At 48.8% G+C, this 16,731-nt stretch overlaps 1 protein-coding gene across 3 annotated transcripts in view; it reads left to right on the top strand.

Moving 5' to 3' along the window:
• Ankrd6 (ankyrin repeat domain 6) overlaps positions 1-16,731 on the top strand; it is a 143,690-nt gene that overhangs the window by 110,283 nt on the left and 16,676 nt on the right. For 2 of the 3 annotated variants that reach the window (XM_021222247.2, XM_029533420.1), the window contains exons 4-9: positions 7,499-7,597; positions 9,202-9,300; positions 11,943-12,041; positions 13,380-13,478; positions 14,464-14,562; positions 15,373-15,450. In XM_021222247.2, the coding sequence (XP_021077906.1) occupies positions 7,499-7,597; positions 9,202-9,300; positions 11,943-12,041; positions 13,380-13,478; positions 14,464-14,562; positions 15,373-15,450 (573 nt within the window). The remainder of the gene's footprint in view (positions 1-7,498; positions 7,598-9,201; positions 9,301-11,942; positions 12,042-13,379; positions 13,479-14,463; positions 14,563-15,372; positions 15,451-16,731) is intronic. The other variant, XM_029533421.1, reaches the window with a different exon arrangement.

Here is a 16,731-nt window from a genome sequence, read left to right as displayed (position 1 = left end):
TAAGTGGTGGGCGTCATTCCCTCTGGAGCAGGGTTGGCACAGAGCTTGCCTGCAGCAGCATCCCTCCGTGCAGTGCAGAGGCTGGCAGTGTGAGGAGGGAGGGTGGAAGAATGCCAGAGGGGTTTTGGCTCTAGTGTGGTCCCTATGCTGGGAGAAGCATTCTTGGGAATACCTGCTGGGCGAACCATTCTAGTTTGCTGCAGGCTCTTCCACTCTGGGTCCCTATCACCCCATTAGCATTTGAGCGAAGTCTCTAAGACCATTTATCTGTGACCTGCCTTAGAACAAAGGACACACTCCTGCAGTAGGAAAGTTCGAGCACATTTACTTCTGAAGCAAAGGTGAAGCTTAAACCCATTTCCCTCCCTCAGCTCCCTTTTAATCTTAATTTCTCTTATAGTTTCCTTTAGTTGGGAGTTCTGTTCCAACTAAAAGGGGAGTAGGGATTTAGAATACAGAACGAGGCCTCTAGGAAGAGTTCTGTCCTATTACTGAGAAGTGACTCCATCAGCTCGGGGATATGGACAGGACTCACCCTGGAGCATTCAACATCTGCATCTATGAGCACTGGATAAGAGGGACCGCACAGCACAGAGCCCTGTTCTCTTGTGTCTTTGGAGAAGGTGGAGTCTCTGAGGAGTGGCCGTGTAAATTGTCCCCCAGTGAGTTATTTGGAGAAAACCTTATGGCAATGTGATTGGGAACTATTTTCAGCAAGTGGTTCAACTCCTTTTCTTTATTATATTATTTTATTCTGGGTGTTTTGCCTACATGTGTATCTGTGCACCCCAGCATGCCTGGTGAAGAGGACATTGGAGTCCCTGAAACTGGAGTTATTTGCAAATAATATATGGTTGTGAACTGCAATGGGAGAGCTGTGGGTGCTGGGAATCAAACTCACACCCTTCGATGGGGCAGACAGCACTCTTAACCACTGAGCCCGCTCACCACAGTAGAATTCTGATAAATAAAAGTTCTGTGAACCCAGCACTTGGGAGGCAGAGGCAGGTGAATTTCTGAGTTCGAGGCCAGCCTGGTCTACACAGGGCTACACAGAGAAACCCTGTCTCGAAAAACAAAAAGCAAACAAATAAACAAAAACAAACAAACAAAAGTTCTGTGAGCAAAACAGCATCTTTCAGAGTCTGAACTTCTTCTAGATTCACTTTTAGCAACACTAGCTATAATATCTCTTGCTACTCTGTTCAGTATCCTAAAATCTGACAAACACATTCACAAATGATTTGGCTACATAGCAGGTTTGAGGCTAGCCTTGGATATCCGAGATCCTATCTATCTATGGGAAGGCGAGCAAGCAGGCAAGCAGGTGTGTGGACTGTTTTTATGCGTGGGCAGAGGATTTATCAGTATATCACACAAATCTCTGGTTATATCTGAAGCCTACTAGGTCACTAAGGGTGTTATTCTGGTAAATGCTGATTTAGCTTTAAGCTTTTGATTTTCATCTTGGGTGATGACACTTGATTTTTCTACACTATAGCCAATATAGCATTCCTGACCCATATCGTCTCCTTAGAGGACAGATGGAAAATACAGGGAGTGGGTATAAATAAATCATCAGAGGAAAGGTGGGGCCTTGAGTAGCTGGTACAAGCATGTTGGAATAATCTAGGCTTCTCTTTGATAGTTAAAGTTCTTGCTTGCTGCTGTGTCGAGGGCACAATGCCGGGCATGCCAGCCTATCCCAGCCAAATATCGGTTCTCAGGTCCTGAGTCTGAGGCTTGCTGTGGCCTCATGGGGCAGACACTGGGTTGATGTTTCTGGATTGGAAAGGAAACAGCAGGCATGAATTCTCACAGCACAGCCCAGATGAGCCAGGGCACAAGGAAAGCCAGTCCTGTGTTTAGATAACACACTGCTCTTATTTCAGCCTCTCCTGCTCTGTACAATGCATGCCTTGCTTCTCCATATGATATAAAACACTGAACAATGTAACGACAGTGTGATACCTGGAGGCGGGAGTGATGTGACACCCGATTCCTGTGTACTTACCATGCCTGTTGACAATCGGTTTTGAAATAGCTACAAGAATGCAAATAAACTGCTTTATTATCATTAAAGAAGAACGGGACCTAACTATGGAGGGGCGTGTCACTTTAGAAGTTCCCTATCTGGGAGGTGGATAGAAGCACACAATGTTGAGTTTATAAAGATTTACTTCTAACTTCATATTCTGCAGATACTGATCTTTATGGCATGATAATAACTGAGAATTAGAGGAAGAATGACCTTCAATGGCCTGGAGTGGGATTATTATGAGTTTCAACCCGTGGAAACCAGTTCTTTAGAATCTGCAGCTCCGGGAGCAAATTCTGTCTTGTTTCCCGCTAATCCTATCAACGCTCAGTGGAGCTCAAACGCCATCTCTGATTGGTCAATGAGTAAGCACATGACTCCTACCCCAGAAATAGTCCAGGATCCTGTGGCCAAGGTAAAAAGCGTGAAGGAAGACAAAAATCAGAGAAAGCAGAGAAGAAAGGCTAGGAAGGACCCTAGAAGATCTGAGAGAGAAGAGGTCAGCCCCGTGCTTTGCGCGCCTATCTGGTGTAGGGCTTGCTCGCAGCATGCTTGCTTGGGCCCCTGGGGGCTTCCTCCCAAATGGGGTGTGCTCCGTCCCTGCATGACCAGGGCTGCTTTCATGAGCTTGGCTTTGGAACCCCCAGTGTTTCTCACTGTATAGGAGACAGAAATCGAAGTATTTCAGGACAAAGATTTAGGCCTCAGGTTGCGTGACGTTCTGCGATGAGAAACCCTGATACTTCGGGGAAGTCGAAAGCGGGCAGTCCAGACTGTTGTCGGTATGTTCCAGGTCAGAGTGCCAACTGCAGTGTTGCTGCGCCTTCTGGATCCTGGCAGTGTTTCTTCCTTCTCAGTCATTCAGCAAATAGATCCTGGATGACTTGGGGACTGGCCTCTACGCAGTTCTCTGCGCTTGCATAGTGATGGAGCCCCAGCCTCACAGAGACCCCAGCTCCATTTGGAGACACCAGTGCTAAGGTTAACTGGCATCAGAAGCTGGTGGCAGCTTGCTGTAAAGGGAACGAGGCTTTACAATTTGAATTAGCTAGCCGTCCTAGGTGCGGCTTATCAATATAACGAGAACTAGTTAGGGATCAATAAACATTGAGGGGATATTGAGAAAGTACGTTTTCTTCATTTTCAGTTTCCTAGTTGATACAGATCCTCTTCAAGCAGGGTTAGGTCAGCGTTGCTGTGTGGGTCCATCTGGAGGTCAAGTGAAGCCTTTGTATTATGTTTTGAAGAGGGCATGTAGCCAGTAGTATATTTAAAGCAATAATAATATATACTATAGTATATTGGTAGGTTTAATTTTGTAGAAGCCAAGAACTGATTCTCAGGTAACTGAATGTACTGAGGGTCTGGGTTTAGCTGTGTTGTCCTGGACAGTAAGTAGTTCCACATGTGGCTGCAGGCAGTCCCCCACCCCCACCCCACCCCTGAATTTTGTCTTTCTCAGAGCCTTTCTTTCTCATCTTGGTAACAACGGAGGGCTAGCTTCTAAGATTGGAGGAGGCCTCTGGGGCTAGTTTAGCCATCGTGAACAGCGCTGTTTATCCTGCCATGTAGAGCAGAGTGGTAATACACAGGGACAGCAAAGAGCCAGGCTCTCAGCGGTGGCAGCGACACAGCTAGACTGGGACATGGATGCTTGGTCACGGGTGAAACCGAAGGACTGGCCGGCTTAGGGCAGCTTCTCCCCACGGTGCTACCCAACTGTCAGCTCTCCTGGAGTCCCATCTGGCCATGTTCTGCTAAGAATGACCTGAGAGTTAGGTTTAGCTGCTTCTCTCAGGTTGGAGCCTTGCACAGGAAAGTTGTCTCAAAGGAAGCAGACGCCCTCCAGAGGTGAGCATGGTGCCCCGCTAGCCCAAAGCCGCACCAGCTCTTTATTTCCTGAGCAGCTCCTGGAATACGGTGACACGTTGTCCTGAGTCGAGGCCTTCGTGGGCTCATTCGACAAGACCTGCGTGCTTAGAGCATGTTTGCTCCCACTTTACACAGAATGCAAGTTTCTTCTAAAAAAGGTCGCTCCGGTTGATCCAGAAACGCTTGGCAGAATGCCTGTCACTTGTGGGATGATTAAAAGGCCTCTCATGTCAGGCGCCTGACTTGAGTCAGTTCTGAACTCACGTTTTTTGTTGAGAACAATCTTTTTTTTATAGCCATCTTGAGAAAACCCATGACTAATCTGATAGGGAAATAAGATGTCTTAGAAACTTTAGTGGAATTCTAAAGCGCTGAGCCCTGGATCCGATCCCATCCGACGTGTTTGGGCATTGAGCATGAGTCTGCCTGGAGATCCCTCCTGATGCCCCGCCTAGATCATCTCCAGGCAACAGCTTCTAAGTGTTACCATTCTCCTCCTGACCACAAGGCGCACAGGAAGGATGCTCTCCAAGTACCACACTTGGAGGGCGAACAGGAAGAAAAATAGTCCAATGTAATGAAAGCCGACGGCGTCAAGGTTGAGTCGTTGAGAGCAGAGCCAGTCACCCACGGTCGTGGTGCTGGGGCTGGACACGCTCTGCACATCCCTTAAATCATCAAGTGAACTGGGAGAAAAGTTTGTAAAGGAGGCCGTCCTGTCTCTGATGTCTTCTTATGGCTTAAATTGTAATTAGTAGTAATTTTACCTAATGTGTGAAGTTATATAATGTTAAATATTAAAAAGTTGAAAGGTGGTGGTGCGTCAGTTAGTTCCAGACTTAGGAGACAAAGGCAGGAAGATCTCAGTGACTTCAATGGCAGCCTGGTCTACAAGCAACTTCTGGGACAGCCAGGGCTATACAGAGCTAACCCGACAGTTTAAAAAAAAAAAATTAAATTACATTTACAAAGTACTTTGACCAGTTATGAGAACCTGCCGTCACCAATGACCACAACAAGAAGAAGCGTCTTAACCAAAGCAGACACCAGCACTGGTCTGTAAGCACAAACACCATCATTTGGAAGACAGTTTGAGAGGCGCATCTTGTCAATGCAAAACAACAGCTGGAGCTTCCGTGCCTGGGGCCTATGACCTCCCCAGCCATGCGTTTCTGACTGCGTTCGTGGTACCAGATGGGATTCTGGAGCAGGCATCAAACCTGGTCAAAAAGCAGGTGGTCACCGCCTTGTCTCAGTCCTCCGGTGCTGCGATACCACACCACGACCAAGGAAACCTTATAAAACTCAGTTGAGCTCGTGGCTGCAGAGGGGTAGAATCTGTGATGGGCCGGCCGTGGCAGGATCAGTTCAAGGTTTTGGGAACCTCAAAACCCAGGTCTGACAAGGTCACACCTGTTGCCAAACACTTCCCCCAAGTGAGGCCCAGGCATTCAAGCACGTGAGCCTGTGGGGGACGTCCCATTCAAACCCCTGCACCCTAGCCCAGACCTGCCACTGTTGCATGGGTCTCACTGCCTCACTGTTTGGTGCTGTGCACTGGGTCTCAGCGGAGTAGGGCGATTAACGGCAGCTCTCCACCAGCAACCTGAGTGCATTCAAAAGAACGAGGAAGAAGTTAAAGACCACTCATTGTAGATTAGAAAAATTTAATTATTTTATGTGCATGAGTATTTTGTCTGTATGTAAGTATGTGTACGACATGCATCCTTGATATCCACGAAGGCCAGAAGAGGGCATGAGATCCCCTGGAATGGGAGTTACAGACAGTTGTAAGCTGCCATGTAGGTGCCTGGGATGGAATCTGGGACCTCTGGACCATGTGTCGTGTGTGCTCGGGGTTGAGTCTGAGTCCTCTGGAGGAGTGACAATGCTTTTAACTGCTGAGCCATTTCTCCAGCACCTTCCATATGGATTTTTTTAAAAAAGATTTATTTATTTTATGTATGTGAGTACACTGTAGCTGTCTTCAGACACACCAGAAGAGGGCATAGGATCCCGTTACAGATGGTTGTGAACCACCATGTGGTTGCTGTGATTTGAACTCAGGACCTCTGGAAGAGCAGTCAGTGTTCTTAACCCCTGAGCCATCTCTCCAGCCCCCTCCATGTGGATTTTAAGAGAGACTTTTAAAAATATATATTTTGAGAAATTTGAGGTTATTTTGTGTTGGCAATACAGAGTCTCACTGTATAGCCAGGTCTGGCCTTGACCTCATAATTCACTGACCTTTGCCTTCTCAGTGTTGGGATTATAGGTGTGTACCAATGTACCTTTCACCATATGTATTCTCTTCACCATATTTCTGTACAGTTCTGGGGTAAAGTCCTGCACTCCAGCCACCACGTTCTGTTTCCAGAACTTTTCTTCTTGGATCGAGTGTCTCTCATGTGTCTCTTTGTGATGACTCGCAGTGAGGTCACTAAACTCCATCTAAGCCATCATAGTTAGCGGTACAGCCCTCCTGAAGTTGTTCTTTGCTACCCATCTCCCAGTCTCTGCTGCCTCTCTTAGACTAGGTTTCAGCGAAGCCCAGGAATGTGTCCCTGCCCCTCTGTGCTCTCTCTGGAAAATTTACTATATCAACTGAATCATGGAATCCCAAAGGAAAGAGAAGCCTGGCCCTGCCTTTTCCTGTGAGGTCCCTGAGGCCCTACAAGCTGTGCACAGCCATAGACAACCCATTCTCCCGATCCCCTGGCCATTGGCTTATTATTTTTACCTGAAACTATCCACATGGTTCAGCCGTCTCCCCTTTCAAGCCTGGATCTCGGGCATGACTTGGCTTTGCAGTAACTTGACTCTTGAGTGGGTGCCAGAGACGAACTGTGTTCCTAGAAGCCCAGAGTTCAGATCCTTTCGTTACTATCTGGGCTGTTTCCTCCTCCTCCTCCTCCTCCTCCTCCTCCTCCCTGCCACAGTTAGTGGGGAAGAGTCAAGTTCTGCTTTAGTGCCTGAAGGAGAAAACCAGTCACCCCAGGAATCGCATTGCTGAAGAAGGGTCAGAACGTGGCATAAATCAGCAGGAACCATCTCAGAAATATGCAGTAGGGGGCTGCAGTCCTGGGGTCCCCACACCCCCACGTTGCTCTGGGGCTAGCGCAAATCAGTGAACAAATTACACACCTGTCATCAAAGCATGAGGCCCTTAAACTGTCACAAGCGGAGAGTGATTACCCTCTGGAATCTGGGCCCCGAGGACCTCTCAGGGAATAAGGATGGTAAGAGCTGCTGGTTGAGCCATATGCCATACACATCCTGACTCCCAGACATGTCTCCACTAGGCAGCTAGAACGAGCCTGGTTCTCCTTCAGAGGCAGATCTGAGGCCGACAGCTCTCCTTGCAATTGACCTTAGATCCCTCCCAGGTTATGAACAAATTGCTCTGCGACATGCATTTTCTACTAATGGGACCCCAAAGCTTGCCTTGCCCACGGTGACCAAGCCCTTATGCAAGGAACCAGTCTCCTCCTTGAGGAGATAAGAGATACCCCGGAGTCTGGCTTATGGAAGGAGCGATATGGGACTGCTAGAGACATCTGTTGTTCTTGCCTCTATGTCATTTTGTAGGGGGACCAGACAGCCTTGCACCGGGCCACTGTGGTGGGAAACACCGAGATCCTCACGGCACTTATTCGGGAGGGATGTGCCCTGGACAGACAGGACAAGGTGAGTGGGGTGGTGAGGGCTGACTCCATAGTCAGCCGCGGAGCTGGCATGGCTCACTGTGGTACGTTCGGGATGCTATCCGTCTCCCAGGCAACCAGAGAGGTCAACCTAGACGTCTCTGAAAGAGTCTCTGGGACCCCAGACGTGTGTGTTTAAAAACCCTTCCCAGTGTTCTGTGGCTCTGTGCTGTCAGCTTAAGTCGAGGGAAAGGTAGAGCTCAGGACCTGTGGTAGTCTACTGAAGGTGAGAGAGAGGAAGAGGCACCCTCAGGAGCTCAGTGTTTTAGATGAGCAAACAGGTTAAATTTTCTAGCTATTGAAGAAGAAAACAAAAAAAGATCCAACCATTCTTTCTTCTAAGAAGCCCAATGACACGTGGTATACTAGCCCTGTGTTTTTAAATTGTCAAATCTCAGAATGGGAATGTTTGTATTTAGTGCCTTGTGACCTCTGGGTCTTTCTCCCGACCCCCAGCTTTTCATTAAGAGGTGACATGCAGAAAAGTGCTCAGACAGGATGTGATGCACGAGATTCCTCCGCACATCCCAGGGCCCTGGCTCAGAAGTGGTTCGTCCACAGCCCAGAGCCCTTCTGTTTTCCTGTCTCTTTCTGCTGCTGCTGTTGCTGCTCCAGTAATGGCCCCAGCTGGGCCTGGTGACCTCTTGCCCTCCCCAGCATGGCCCTGCTCCTCCGCTGTGGACCCCTGGCTCTCCTCTTCTGGGTCCCGCGTGCACTGGGCCTTACCACTTTCGGGCACGTCTCTTGATGCACATAACTGGAGAATGTACCCTTGCCTGGGCACGACGGCCGGGAGCTACATGTGTGTCCCTGCCTGTCCGTCTTTCATTCCCTCTCTACTAGTAACTTAAGCCAATGGGAGCCATCTTATTAGTTTATATTTAAAAGCCGTGTATCTAGAAGCCTTGGTTAGCTTATTTACAGTCAGGGTTTCTTTGATGACTGCTGGTCTTTTACAGTCCTGGGGCTTAATGCTAAGCCAGAGACCACTAAATCTTGACAAAGACAAGGGTGTGGTGTTGCACGCTTTTGATCTTAGCTCTCACAAGGTCTCTGGATTTGAGGCCAACCCAGTCTATATATCAAGTTCTAGGTCATCCAGGGCTAAATAGTGAGACTATCTTCAATAACTAAATAAATACTTTGTGTGTGTGAAGAAATAGGATTGGGGGAACTTTCTATGTAATAAGGCCCATTTTTCAGGGCGTTTTCTGGTATCAGGAGCACGGTGGAGCCTAGGGGGACAGTGGAACTGGGAAGGAATGACTGCACCATCCCAAGTGTGCTGTTTTCTACACACAGAGCTGTGGGAGGCTCTGGAACCTTCCTGGAGGGCGTGCTTCCAAGGAGACTTAAGCCCCGGCCCACCCGCTGTCTCTGGAGGCCATTTTCCCTCCACATGTCCAGAGTGGCCCTTGTCCTGCTGTTTCTAGGAGAGCAGAGAGACTGGCCACTCAGATGTTTTCTTGTGCTCTGTGGTTCTGATGGGCACCGGTTGCAGAAGGCCCTGTAGCCACTATAGCAGGGTGTTTGGGTGAGAGGAGCCAGAGCTCGGGTGATGTGTTGTCTTGCCCCCGTGTTACTCAGGATGGGAATACAGCCCTGCATGAAGCCGCCTGGCACGGATTCAGCCAGTCAGCCAAGCTGCTCGTTAAAGCCGGAGCCAACGTGCTTGCCAGAAACAAGGTGAGGCCCAGCAGCTGACCTCCTCGTTGGCAGATGAGGTGGGTTGTGGGAATCTTTATTCCTGTTTGTCTCCTATCCACGAGAAGCGCCAGGGTAGAGCTCACTGGGGCATGGAGAACCCTGTAGAGGCCGCTTCACCTAGACGGCTTTCTGCAGAGGTGGGTTGGCTGGTGCCCCGGCCATGGGAAGCATTCCACAGTGCTGAGACCATGCCGGTGTGAGAAACCCCTGGCTGCTGCCCCTGAGAACCTGTCCTCGACCTGTCCTCGTCATCTTTGACGTGATTATAACAGGACAGCAGTAGAGAGTTGGCATGGAAAATGTCAGCAAAGAGCGAAAACGCTAGTAGATAGTTACAGTGTGGTACAATAAAGTGGGCTAGGGACGTGGGGTTGGAGCAGCTGCCTTTGGAAGGTAAGTTGTAAAGCCAAAATGGTCCTATTGTACTGGGGATGTAGCTCAGGAATAGAGCACTTGCCTGCCACATCCAAGGTCCCCAGGTCAACCCCCTGCATCACCTAAAAGGAAAAGAAGCTCTTATCTATTTGTATGGTAGCTACCTACCATCTGAGGTTTCTGTTCTTAAAGCAGTGAGGTATGCTAAGAAAACTTTATCCTTAAGTATATCTATGATAGCAGTAAGCAAAGTAGTAAAAAATGCAGGGGAGGAATATAAAGTTCCTCAGTCAGAGGCAACCCTAATGAATATAATGTAAGTCACAGTTTTAATGATAATGTTAGGAGTTGTGAAAGAGCATGGCACAGATACGTGCCTCAGTGCTAATGTGAATTTAGAGTTTGTAAAAGCTAAGCCTGGAAAGATATCACCCAAATATCAACCGTGGCTATCCTGGAAAGATATCACCCAAATATCAGCAGTGGCTATCCTGGAAAGATATCACCCAAATATCAACTGTGGCTATCCATCTATTTCCATTTAGATTTACTAATTTTCGATGTTATATTTACTTTTGTGCCTTTTCCAAAATTTGTAAACTGAACTGATTATTTCTTCAGCCATTAGGAGAAGAGCCTATGTTATTTAAAAAATAAAAGCAGCGTGGCCAGAACGCTTAGGATATCTGTAGAGGTTCTGATAAGGGTGTGGTGTTGATATCGTAGGATATCTGTAGAGGTTCTGATAAGGGTGTGGTGCTGATATTGTAGGATATCTGTAGAGGTTCTGATAAGGGTGTGGTGTTGAGAAGGGGTTGCCTTTCCTTCACTGGGTGGCCAGTGTTAGAGGAGCCCGAGGATTTCCCAAAATGCTCTTTCATAGATGGCCATTTTCTTTTTTTTTTTTCTTTTTCTTTTTCTTTTTTCAAGACAGGGTTTCTCTCTGTAGCCCTGGCTGCCCTGGAACTCACTCTGTAGATCAGGCTAGCCTCGAACTCAGAAATCTGCCTGCCTCTGCCTCCCAAGTGCTGGGATTAAAGGTGTGCGCCGCCACTGCCCAGCCAGTGGTTATTTTCTCAGTGGCAAAGTAAACTTGAATAGACCATCTTTCTGGACCCGTTGGGTTTCTTTCATTCACTTATTTTCTCAGCACACATTTAACCGCTGCCTTGAAGTCAACAGCTCAGCGATCAAGAACATTTAAGACATCAAAGAAAAGAAAAAAAAAAAAGCCAGGCCAGAGCCATGCTTATGAGAAGTGAGTGCACTGACAACATGCAGCTTTCATTTTACTTATTAATTTATTAGTAAGTAATATTAATTTGCTGGTTGTGTACTTCAAATGTTGTAGTATCCTTTTTCAAAAGGAACGTAATCCCTGGGGCTTCTGAAGCCAGCGCTGTGAGGTCCAGAGGAGAGCAGGCGAGGGAGGGATGCACAAAGCAGTGGGCAGGTGGCCATCCCAGCTCTCAGGCTCAGCAGGACAGAGCCTTGAGCCTACAGTTGGCTGGGAGCTCAGAATGCCTCCACTGCTCTTCCTGTGAAGTAACAAGAAAGTATCGGCAGCTGTTAGGACCCTGTTCCCCTGGAATCAAAGCGATCAGTTCACACCATGACATCTGCAAAATTTTTGTTGACATTCTTCTGAGGTGGTGTTTAAGTATGGTAAGTAACTATATCGCCCCTTAGTTCGACATTTTTCCATAGTTCAAATGTTTATATTTAAAAACATTGAAGAACAGGCATCTCAATGTAGGCATCTCAACTCAGGCATCTCAACGCAGGCTTCTCAATGCTTGCCTACAAGTCACATGTCAGCCTCCCCTTCCAGGAAGTGTTCGTAGCACAGCTACTGCCCACGATGGACAGAGTCCTCTCTAAGATGGGTTCAGTACTGCACATGCTTGTGATTCAGAAAATACAAGCACCAAGGGCTCCCGCTCAGGGCTTCATGAAGAAGGCTCAACCTCTGTTTCTGGTAAAGAAGTCAGGGCTAAGGGAGTGAAGTGTTTTTCTGAATGGCTTTAACTCATGAGGGGCAGAGGCGGGGCTCAGAGCCAAGGTTTGGGGACAGAGGGGACTCTGCAGTCACGGTTCCTGTATCTGAGACAGCAGCTGGGATCCCTGTCACGATGCAGAATGTGACAGTGGCTGACTTCTTCCTGAGTTAAGTATCTCACTGTGCACTGCGGGTCAGCGCGGGTCTATGCTGCTAACGCGTCCTCCCTTCTCTCCGTCTCTCCAAGGCAGGGAACACGGCTCTGCACCTGGCCTGCCAGAACAGTCACTCCCAGAGCACCCGCGTCCTCCTGCTGGGCGGCTCCCGGGCTGACCTCAAAAACAACGTGGGTGAAAGTACCAGGCTCTCCCGGGCACTGTCTTAACCTTGGGAAAGAATGACCCCCAGAGCAGAGTCGGTGTTAATAGCTACAAACTAAAGTGAGAGTGTTTGGGGCCTAATCTCTAAATTAGGATTTTGCTGTCTTCTGAGTGGTTGCTTAGGGAAAATGCTGCTTTTTCCACTTATGCCTCACGTTTACCTTAGCATTTCTTTACTATGTGTCTGTCAGGACTAAAAAGCCGGTAACTCAGCAGTTTTCAATCTGTGGGTCGCGACCCCTTTGGCAAACCTCTATCTCCAAAAATATTTACATTACGATTAATTAATGACAGTAGCGAGATGACAGTAATGAAGTAGCACGGAGAATAATTTGATAGTTGTGGTCACCACAACGTAAGGAGCCGCATTGAAGGGTCACAGCACTAGGAAGGTTGAGAACCACCTGTATAAATGCTTTAAGAACGTCTGCCCACATAGAGGATTGTATTGTTGCTGAGGGGACAGTGCCAGGCAGGGCTGTCCTGTGGTACTCAGTACTGAGCCTCTTCAAAGGGCAGCTGTTGGTAACTGCAGTGCCCTTCTCATGCGCAGGCAGAGCAGTAGTTCTAGGACAGTGTGTCACTACAAGGGCTGTGTTTTCTGAGGAAAGCTTGTGGTTTAAGCTTCTCTCAGAAATCGCCGCTAGCTCCCTGTTTGGGGGCAGACTTATATAATATAGTTCTAGAATTCTCTGAATTGCTTCTCGGCCTTTTGGCTGAGATCAAGTGTAGAATTCTCTGAACCCTGTTTCTTAGTCCAAAGGAGGCAGCTGTGCTAAGAGAACTCGATCGTCTAGGAAACACCAGCCGGAGCCTGTAGAGTACAGAGCTGTCGCTCTGTGTTGTCAAAGGCTGTGGAGTCTAGCCTTGCCCACTAAGCAAGATTCTGAGTCTTTCTGATTGCTCGGCTCCCTCGTCTGGATTGCTCCGTAGGGGATGACAGCAGCCTTCCAGCTGGGGTGGGTCCCTGCTGGGAAACTCATTTCCAAAGCAAGACTGTCCCATCTTCACTTCATTTATTTCAGACACTTTGTATTGTACAGGACGTCAGGCAGGCTCCATTATCACCCGCGTTAGCTTTTCCAAAGTGCTCGTGGGAAGTGGGCATCTAGTTTTATATGCACAAAAGCAAAGCAAAGCAAAGATTCTGGGGATTGGAGCAGCTATGTTATAGGACTGGCTTATAGTTCAGGTTAACGCTCCCTCAGCATACGGTTGTCTGCCAGCTCTTTAAGTGATGACCGTTGTTGTTGTTGCTGTTGTTTTATAATTGCTGAGTACTGAAGTTTGCGTTCTGTCCACAGGCAGGGGACACCTGTCTGCACGTGGCCGCACGGTATAACCACTTGTCTGTCATCAGACTCCTCCTCAGTGCTTTCTGCTCTGTTCATGAAAAGAACCAGGTCAGTGCGTGCGTGCACCTCTTCATGGCCACGACACTGTCCCCACAAGGGCAGCCTAATGGGGTAGAGGCTGCCAGGAAGTGTCACCTTCCGACTTGTCTGGGACCTCACCAGCACTGTTCTGTGTGGGTATCCCATTGTTACAGTCACAGTGGCCCTGGCTTACCTGGCCGCCTCCATCCTCGGACCTGCATCTTTACCATTCCAGTGCATATCACCAGTTACAGAGTGAGCATTTTGGGGAGAGCTTACCGTGGCTTTTGCTTACACTGGGATATTACCAAGAAAACCTACAAAAAAGGAGTATGGAATAGAAAAAAAAGCCAGGGAAACAGGTGCTTCTGGAATTCCACTGTTCCGTTCCCTACACTGCGGCTTCTATGTGAGCCTCTGAGTCTCCCTTTTCTTTAAAACTGAGCCTTTGGGAACTGTCTTCCTTCAGGGCTGGCCATCTGGGAACATCTCGTATAAGAGAATATGAAAACGGGAAGGCTGGAGGTGGGAATGCAGAAATCAGTGAGCTTTAACCAAAGCCTGGGCTTCGGTGTCTCCACCTGAGCCTGCAGAGGAACTTTCCTGGGGTCCCCGGTCCACGCAGCTGGCCGAGGGGCAGGCAGGAGTTGTCAGCCTTTTCCTCCGTCCCAGCTCAGAAGCCAATGCTTCTAACCCTGACCTGTCTGGGCTAATACACAGGGTGACCTGATCTTAGCCCCCAAGCCGGTCTCCCAGAAGCTTTGAGGCCCCCTCATTCTGAGCTACACATCTGGGTCCTTTTCACCCCTACAAATGTTTACGGCTTCCGGCCTCCCCGTATGTGGTGAATGCATTGACCATTCAGCTCTGGGGTCTCTCCCAGGCTTGCACGGAGAACTTCATGTTCTTGTGGCAAGCCTTGCTTGGATTGGGGGAGCATCCCGGGCAGAGATGCGTAGCTAACCTAGAGCCAGTGCGTCGGATGAGCAAGCTATCTTCTGGTTGCTTGCAGGCTGGAGACACGGCCCTCCATGTGGCTGCTGCCCTGAATCACAGGAAGGTAGTTAAAATCCTGCTGGAAGCTGGTGCCGACACGACCATTGTGAACAATGTAAGTTGAACCGCAGCAGTGAGTTCCACGGACTTGAAGGTCCTAAGGATTCAGGGGGTTTCACCCAAGCCACAGCCCTGGGGACCCTCATCTGAACTGGGCCAGCTCCCAGCAGCCCGCCCCAGGTGTTAACAACTCTTTTCCACACGGGGTTGGGTGAGCACAGCCTGGCGAGAAGAGAGTTCTGAGCGTTTTCAACAAGCTGGCCTGTGGGTCTCAAGATGGCCTCCTGACCAGTTGATAAGCCCAGAGTTCCACTGCCTTTCTCTCCAAGACTGTCCCTCCATGTGTCCTTTTCCGATATGCCTGATCACTTCTGTAGGCCCCATAGTTTGTCGGTCCCTTCTTCCTCCAAGGGACCTGCGGGCCAGAAGCTGGTGTTGTTTGTTTCCGTGTCTAGCTCACCCTGCCCCAACCTCATCTTCTTCCTTCAGTATAACCCTGAGCCTGTCTGGTGTTGCCCACAAGGGCCAGGACACACACTCTCCTTTCCTTTGGAATCCAACTGACATCCACCCCTGGCTTTTAATTGAACAGTCCGCATGGCGGCTGGAGCTTGCTTTGTGCCGAGGCTGCTCCTGTAGAATTCGTGCCTAGCTGGATTTCCTCATCCTCGGTTGCTCCACAGAAATGTCCACCCTGCCCTTCCTTGCGTTCCCTCCCTCTTTTCCTGCCCTCTGAGGCTAAGAGGCTTTAGTGGGCCTTGCGGATGTAGTCCACCGAGGAGCTGAGGTCCAGGAGTGGCCCTTCCTTGAGTGTGATGTGACCTGGCGCTCCTCTGTCACTTGTATCCCCTGTGTCTTTCCTCAGGCAGGCCAGACCCCGCTGGAGACTGCCCGCCACCACAATAACCCTGAAGTCGCACTTCTCCTCACCAAGGCTCCCCAGGTAGGACTTACTGCATCTTACTGATCGTGTCAGGCTGCGCAGTAGCTGGGATTCTCAGGCCGTGAGCTACTGAAACCAGCCGAAAACAACTAGGAAACCAGGCAGTAGGGTGTTAGCCCCCAGGGCGCCATTGTCTCGCTGTGGTGTGATCTTGCTGCCCTGAGCTTCCTGGACCTTTCTCAGATGCCCAGCCAGGGGGACATGTTCCAGTTCAGACCACTGTAGGGCAAGGCTGTGGCTGAAGAGGGCAGGTCTCCTACAACATATCAGACAAGGGGCCTTAGAGAAATGAGGAGCCATTTCCCAAAGAAAGTAGGTCAGAGGAGCATCCTGTCTAGATAGATCAGTAAATACACACTAGAGGCGGTGAAATACAGACTAGGTCCCCCCTCTTTATTTATTTATTTATTTATTTATTTATTTTTAGTTTTTCAAGACAGGGTTTCTCTGTGTAGCCCTGGCTGTCCTGGAACTCACTCTGTCGACCAGGCTGGCCTCAAACTCAGTAATTTACCTGCCTCTGCCTCCTGAGTGCTGGGATTAAATGTGCCACCACGCCTGCCCCTCCCCTTTTTCAATCGGAGTACTTTGTTCCTTATTCAGAAATGATGACTGATTTCATTAATTGAGGTTGACATTAAGTAACCATGAGTTTGTAATCACCGCAACCTGAAATTACAGCTTTTCTTCCCTCATACTTACACCCTCTGCTGACTGCCTCTGTATAACTGGGCCTACCCTCTCCACCCTCCCTCATGCCATAGCCAAGACAGGACAGTGTTCTGGAGTGTTCACCATCCCCTAGTCTAGTAGAGTCACTTCCTTAGTGTTGGGAAGGCAGGCTATTCCACAGCCAGGCTGCAAATGCAGATTTGTCCACCTTATTGAGGCATATATACATATATGTATATATGTGTACACACACACACACACATAAATGTAGGCAAAACACCCATACACATAAAACATTTGATAAAAATGGCTTAGGTTTTCTATATACAACTGAACAGCAACTGTAGAAATTCCATGTCTTGGAGTTTTACTGCTGTGAACAGATACCGTGACCAAGGCAACTCTTATAAGGATAACATTTAATTGGGGCTGGCTTACAAGTTCAGGGGTCCAGTCCATTATCATCAAAGTGGGAACATGGCAGCATCCAGGCAGGCATGGTGCAGGAGGAGCTGAGAGTTCTACATCTTCATCTGAAGGCTGTTGGTGGAAGACTGACTTCCAGGCACTTAGGACAAAGATATTAAAGGCCACACCTCCCAACAGTGC

Source organism: Mus pahari, chromosome 22, assembly GCF_900095145.1.
Source record: "Mus pahari chromosome 22, PAHARI_EIJ_v1.1, whole genome shotgun sequence".
In the NCBI taxonomy this organism is placed as follows: Eukaryota; Metazoa; Chordata; class Mammalia; order Rodentia; family Muridae; genus Mus; species Mus pahari.
This window is presented reverse-complemented; position numbering and strand designations above follow the sequence as displayed.